The sequence below is a fragment of the Nilaparvata lugens genome, unplaced genomic scaffold (assembly GCF_014356525.2).
Source record: "Nilaparvata lugens isolate BPH unplaced genomic scaffold, ASM1435652v1 scaffold4730, whole genome shotgun sequence".
Lineage (NCBI taxonomy): Eukaryota > Metazoa > Arthropoda > Insecta > Hemiptera > Delphacidae > Nilaparvata > Nilaparvata lugens.
This window is the reverse complement of record NW_024090779.1, coordinates 1-7,664: the sequence shown is the minus strand read 5'-3', so window position 1 is coordinate 7,664 and position 7,664 is coordinate 1. Positions and strand designations below refer to the sequence as shown.

At 34.3% G+C, this 7,664-nt stretch overlaps 1 protein-coding gene across 1 annotated transcript; it reads left to right on the top strand.

Moving 5' to 3' along the window:
• Positions 1-243: 243 nt before the first annotated feature.
• Positions 244-7,179, top strand: LOC120355773 (3-hydroxyisobutyryl-CoA hydrolase, mitochondrial-like; the record flags this gene model as incomplete). Its single annotated transcript, XM_039444461.1, is given in 4 exon segments — positions 244-443; positions 1,366-1,581; positions 4,131-4,268; positions 6,975-7,179. Coding segments are annotated over 3 exon segments (559 nt in total), but the record flags the coding sequence as incomplete, so codon positions are not given.
• Between the last annotated feature and the right edge of the window lie 485 nt (positions 7,180-7,664).

The following is a 7,664-nucleotide window of genomic DNA, read 5'->3' as shown; positions in this document are numbered from 1 at the left end:
GGCTCTCGCTGCATGGGAGACACCAGAATCTAATAGCTAGGACTTTTCAATTTGCAAACACTCTTTACCATAATCAATTTTAATGCTCAAATTGATTTTTTTTGTATAGAAATATTCTGCTACAAGTTTTCAAAACGTAACGTTTTCAAAAATAGTCCACATTTTACGGTATTTTAAAATCCTCCTGTATTTCGCGCTCAGCGAAACGTCAGTCAAGTCAGCTGATCGGTATCAAAGTTTAATTTTTAGGTTAGACTACTTGTGATTTGGAACTTTTGCTTATTATTTGTATTGAGTTGTCTATTTTAATAATTATATTATAACATTATTAACAGTTAGTTACATATATTTTAATTTCCTTTATTATAATAATATTTATGAAGTTACTTCAATTATATTAGTCATATTTATTCCATTGGAACACTTGATCAACAACACTCTCGGTAAATATATTTTGATTTATTTAAGTTAATTGAATTTAATTTGGGATTGATATTTGTTAGGCCTATATAGATGACCAGAGTTATTTTTAATAAACACTATCTCAATTCGATTCTTATAGCAAATAACAATGTAATTTATTGTCTAATATGAAGATGACCAATCGATACCAATGTACGGTACCGTACCGGTACTTCATTGAATTTTCTTTTTTTAAATTGGGGTAAATTCTAGAAAATATTATTTACATATTACATGTTATTTTACAAAGTTACAGAACGGGTAGTATTTCAAAATATTTTTTTGAGCTATCTACTATAGGACCATGCAGTTTCACCAGGATTGCCAGAGGGACACCAGAGATCTACCAGTTTTGGCCTTCACCATCTAGGATTGCCAGAGATTTCTAGGACACCTGATACCTACAAGTTTTGGCCGTGTGTCATGGTCTCTTCACACCTAGCATAGCGTAGCTGGTGTGAAGTGGGCGAATCAATTAGGTTAACATTAGTAGATACGTCGGCTAGGTCTTCCGAAGATTTCTTGGCCACGCTTTGCTAGGTGTAAGACGGAACACCAAAAATGGTGGCCGGACTGACGACCTGAGAGAGACACCAGTCGGCCACAAATACCCAGTGGCCAGCCGTTAGAATATGGTGCTCTTGCTGGTGACATCAGTGTAATGAGCGCTTAAAGAACTAATGCCCCGCGACTCTTTTGAAAACTTGGTGTCCCACTGGTGGCTGAGATAGGTGGCCTGATGCAATACCCACCTTACCAACCCCAAGACTGAAAATTGAGATTATGTTTGTCAATGTTCAGCCTAAGCACTCCCACTTAGACAAACTATTTTGCTCATAATTTATAAAAGAAAATATGTGTAGGCAATATTCAACAATTAACAAATTGTCTTATTTTTTCTAGATGCAGCTATTCTGTGGTAAAGCAATCAAAGTCTTGGCCCAATCTTCTGTGGTCAAGAATTTGTCTGTCAGAAGAATGTGCTCCAAAAAACCTGTTCTATGTGAAGTGATCTGCGACAAGGGGATAATCACTCTCAGTAGGCCGGAGAGACTCAACTCAATGAACGATGAAATGGTAGAGATCATTGGAGATACCCTGGCTGAATGGAAGAATAAGGTACTGTGATTGGTACTGATTTGTATCTGGCTTTTGAAATATCTAGAACGTTAGCAATTCTATTTAATTGTAGCCACCCTCTCAACCAATCATTCCAGGGTATTCGAAAGAGTCGACCCGACTGTGCTGATTTTTGGTTAAAAGTTCTTGACGAGTTGTAACCCACCAAAGTTCTCTGATCTCATGTTACTGACCTCTAACTTACTAGCTCGAGCTACTGACAAAGTAATGAGCTCTATAGTGAGGTCCACGTTATAATGACAGTGGATAAAGATAGAAGAATAGCGATGCCGATTCTCTGCATTAATTAATCATATTTGTACATTGTCAAAAACATGATTGGCACCGTTGTGGACCTAGAAAACGATAGTACCACCGGCTTTGTCGAATGATAGGCACGTATAGCAAAACCAAAGTTGATCAAATACTGTCATTATAACGTGGACCTCACTATAATTATGTGCATATATGGGCCACATGCTTATACTACGTTTAACGCTAAACTACGTTTACTTGTAAATATGGTTTATCATAATGTTTTTCATACGGGGGTTAACAGCTGACATTTCTTCATTTAAACCGAATATTTGCATACGGGCCTATGACATCCAACTTTGTTCATATCTTCTACTATCATTTAATGTTCTGGTTACTATAATATTATGCAACACTTGTTGACCGAACGTAGTGAGGTCTATGTTTCAACTCGATTTGCTTTTGTCTATCTGCATGTAACGCGATTACGGCCAAACGCGTTGATAGAATTCGATTATATTTGGCAGGAATATTCCTTTTGCAACTGCGCGTCGATGTATACACAAGGTTTTTTGAAATTTTAAATTTTAAGGATAATATGAGAAGAGAAGGAATTCCTCCATACTCTGATATCACTATATATATCATATACTTCGAAGATAGGATCAATCAGACTATAGAATTATTCATAATCAATCAGCTGACAAGTGCAATTCATTGCATTCACTGACCGTGTCTGACAACATAAGTGAGTTTTGGGTCATGGAGAAAACAAATAACAGTTTTTAAGAGTAAATTATGATACTGTGAATTGTGATTCAACTGAATCAACTAGAACAGGTGACATCAGAAGATACTTGTGGATGAGAAAACTGCGTGAGGTCTACTGTTCACAGAACTACTAGTAGTTTTCCACTGTTCATTGCTTCCCATCTCAACAATGCTGTCAGTTTGCAATAAATCTCACTTCCTACTATACTGTGGTTCTATAATATTTATGAATATTTTCAATGCTGTTTCTTCTGTCGTCTATTTTAATCCACCGTTTTGTTCTTGTTTGATAAGAAGCTCTATTTTCATCCAACAAAACAGTGTAATAACTTACCCATATTTTTAATTAAACAATAGATGGTAAGATAAGATAAGATTGATATATTTATTGATAATTGTTACAAGGCTGTTGCCTATGGTAACATTTACAAAAATTGACAATATAAGATTAAATCAAACTTGAGAGATAAATAATTATTTAACAGCTCTGCAACAGTATTAATCAATTACAAATATCAAAGAAAATAATATAGTATATCATACTATATACTAATAGTACTAATAATACTAATAATAGTTCTAATATTATAATAGTACTAATAGTACTATAATAATATAGACATCAACAATATACTAATCACATAAATAATTATTTTACAGTTCTGCATCAGTATTAATCAATTACAAATATCAAAGAAAATAATATAGTATATCATACTATATACTAATAGTACTAATAATAGTTCTAATTATAATAGTACTAATATACTAATTATAGTACTATAATAAGTGATAATTAAGTGTAATATTTTACTTTCGTTTGGTGTTTTAATTCTTCTAAATTTAAAAGTTGCATCTTATATTTATTTTTGAAGAAGATTGAGCTTGAACTATTCACACTAGAAACATAACCTATTTTTATGGACATGTAACCTTATCAAAATTGGGAATGGAATAGTTTTGGCTAAGCCTGTTGTTCCTACCCAATCATATTATTTTATATGATTTGTAATATTGTATCCACGAATAAATAAATAAATAAATAAATAATATAGCCATCAACATTATACTAGATCACATTTACTGGAGGAAAGAAAAGTTGTTATAACTACAGGGCCACATAAAACAAGCTAACAAAAGCCACCACCATTTTTTATATTTACGAAATCTGTGGGGTGATCGCCGTTCATAGATAGAAACTAAAGTATGTACTGGGTTCATCAGAGAATCCTCTAGGAGGGGCATAACCTATAACGCAATAACGTTATTTTTAACAAATTCTTAAATGTAGTATAATAATTGATGAAATTCATACCTTCTCTTGACAGAGTCTCCTTCATTTTTGTCCAGTTCATGTGGAATGAAACTTATCATGAAAGTACAGTATACCATGAAATATTAAACTTCATAATACAATACAATAGAGGGTAGATGGAATAATGATGGTAATCTGATTTTTGGATGTATTATCTATATTATTTTCATTGATATATTTCTCTTAAATTTGTTTGGAATGTTGTCAGGTGTCGATGGTGATAATCAAAGGCGAGGGGAGGGCGTTCTGCGCGGGAGGGGATGTAGTCGGTCTGACCCGCAACGGAGTGGACCGCTGTCACGAACAGACCACCTTCTTCAAGAAGGAGTACCGCATGAACTACCTGGTGGGTGAAAACAAAACTGTTATCGATATTTTGGTCCCGATTTGTCGGTGTAGATTTTTGACCTCCGATATATCGGGTATATCGAATTAATAAAAACTTGTATTATTATTAAAAACTTTAAAATATTTCAACGACTAGTTTCGACCATAACTTAGGTCATTTTCAAGTTGAAATGTAGAAAATAAATAAACAAGTTGATAATAATAATAATTTTATTTGTTAACAGCACAGCTATACAAATGAGTTGAGTTGGCACACCATATTATAACAATCACACTACATTACAGTATTTGCAACTTACAATTATTATACAAACTTTGGCAATAAATTGAATCATTTACAGGAAATCAACAATATCTTTTAACAAGCTATGAAACATCGAATAGTCTAATTGGCAATACCAATAGATGCACCATATGGCAATAATCATAACACGGAAACAACACTAGCATATTATTATAACAATTGATAATAGAATAGTAGTATACATCAAATTCACTAATTTCACATACCCACATTGAGGACTTTAGCCTACATTGATTGGGGGGATTCAGAATCACGCAGACCTATATGACTCTAATAGTTTAGCTTCCATCCTGGCCAAAGCTTTAACAGTATACTGATAGACCTGAATGATTTTCTCATTGTTAAAATTTGACACTATCAGTTTGTCCACATTCTGAATAATTTTCTCCACTTTTGGTGAGATATATTGTAATCTCAAATTCTCATAAGATGGACAAACAAGCAGGAAACGCATCATTGACTCCAAGTTCAATTCACAGGCAGGGCAAACTTTTTCTGTATCTAACTGATACCTCAGACCATCAATATACAGAAATTTTCGAGTTGTTGACATTCTCAATTGTGTAATACACCTTATCATTCTAATGGGCAGCTCACAAATAAGCTGCTCGCCCAGTACATAGTTGGGACTCGATAATTTGTAGAAAGGCGAATTTTGCGAATTCTGTGCCATACGTATATCCTCGTCTATTATTTTACTCAAATAAACTTGAAGAATTCTGTCTTTGCTGTTAAACAATTCAACAGCATCAAACCCGTATTCCGTCCACAAATATTGAAGCTGAACCGATAAATAAACAAGTTGATACTCCACATTTATTATCAACATTATTTCTACATTTATTTATATTCTACATTTCAACTTGAAAATGACCCAAGTTATGTTCGAAACTAGTCGTTGAAATATTTTAAAGTTTTTAATAATAAAGTGTACTACAAGTTTTTATATGTTTTTATTAATTTGTACAAAAGTAGCCCATATAAGTGGAGTGATTTTATTAAACGGGTATATCGATATATTTTTACCGATTTATCGGGCATTGGTCTTATGTTGAACTATCTAAACCATCTATAGTATATAGTGAAAAAAAAGCCTTTTCTCAACCTTGAGTTTAGGGATGACCTTCTTCAAGAACGAGTAGAGAAGGAGAAGGAGTTCTTCACCTCATATTATAGGTTCTAACTCCCACACCCTGGCAATTTGTGCTATGCCCTGAATGGAATTTAGGTGTTGCAGCTCAAAAATATTTGAATTTCAACCCCTAAATATCACTTGAAGGTTGGGATGGAATTGTTCTAATGCTCAAAAAGTTTGGTATTTGTATAATTTAATGTATGTAGGAGTTCAGTTTATGTCTCGAAGGATCTGGGGAACACTATGTGTTGGAGGGGTTTGGAGAACTAGACATAACAGCGAAATCGATGAGGCTATAGAGGAAGGAAATATTGTAAGATTTATTAAGGCAAGAAGGATGGAATGGCTTGGACATGTGGTGAGAATGAATATGGAAAGGACACAACTTAGACTGCTGGATGGACGAATGATGGAGACGAGAAAAGAGAGGAAGACCGAGAACGAGATGGATAAATGATGTGATAGGTGATCTGCGTGTGCTGGGCGTATCCAACAACTGGCGGCAAAGATCCCAGAGAAGAGACGATTGGAGGCATTGTGTTGAGGAGGCCAAGGTCCACCCTGGACTGTAGAACCAACTAAAGTGAAAGTTTTGATAATATTAATTTATCCATAGACAATAGATACAATGCCGGTAAAAACAACAGGCATTCGTCCAAAACAGCATTAAACCTTGAAATTGGAATACACAGTCTCGAGGTTATGTAAGCTTATATGATAACTTAATTCACACATTATTTTGAGTCCAAAAAATGTATGTACTACAATAATTTTGAATTTATCAGATTAATTAATTTCAAAATACAAATCCAAACAAAAATCTTCCTTCACAATCACAAAAAATATAGAAAATTTCACTTAAATCCACTTATATTGAGCAGTTTTAATAAGACTCTTTGGCCATCCGATATATTTTTTGTTGTACAATTCACTGGATTTTCTAAATGTTCTGTATATAATGTGTGATTTGATTTGATTTCCTTGCCAATCGTATAATTATTTGCATTATAAGCTTCATTATGTATGACTTATCCATATGTGTATTGTATTATTGTATCATATTTCAATTCATATTTCAATACTCTAGTCATGAGTATATACGTTTAATATAGTCACACTATTAGGCATAATTGCTATATCATTGTCACTTATAAACTTATTTTGGATTTTCAATTTCTTTTTTGTCATAATGAATCATGGATCATAAATGATCTGTTGCTTTCATACATTTTTGTGTACGGTAATTGAATTGAAATAAATTGTAGGTGGGCTCATTCAGCGCGCCATACGTGGCGCTGATCGACGGCATAGTGATGGGTGGCGGGGTGGGGGCATCGGTGCATGGACCTGTGCGCATTGCTACCGAGAAGACCCTCTTCGCCATGCCCGAGACAGCCATCGGCCTCTTCCCCGATGTGGGGGTCAGTCACGTGTTAGCACGCATGCCGCACCATCTCGGATTCTATCTAGGTGAGTGGCTAAACATTCACGTCACCATATGCTTCAATTTTTGGGTGTTTCATTAAGAACCCAACCAGTAGTTTATTGACCGAGCGAAGTGAGGTCTAAGGTTCAAGTCGACGGTTTGGCATTTCTCTTAATGTTTAAATGTTTATATGTTTATATGTTGCGCATTTACGGCGAAACGCGGTAATAGATTTTCATGAAATTTGACAGGTATGTTCCTTTTTCAATTGCGCGTCGACGTATATACAAGGTTTTTGGAAATTTTGCATTTCAAGGATAATTTTAAAGAAAAAAGGAGCCTCCTTCATACGTCAATATTAGAGTGAAAATCAGACTATAGAATTTATTATTCATCATAAATCAGCTGTCAAGTTGACTAAAAATTGCATGCCATGACGCATGCGATTCAATATCTCAATGTAACTTGGTAAAAAATTAGCAGCTGTGTAGACTATAAATTATGCATGCCTCATTGAATGCAATTTTTG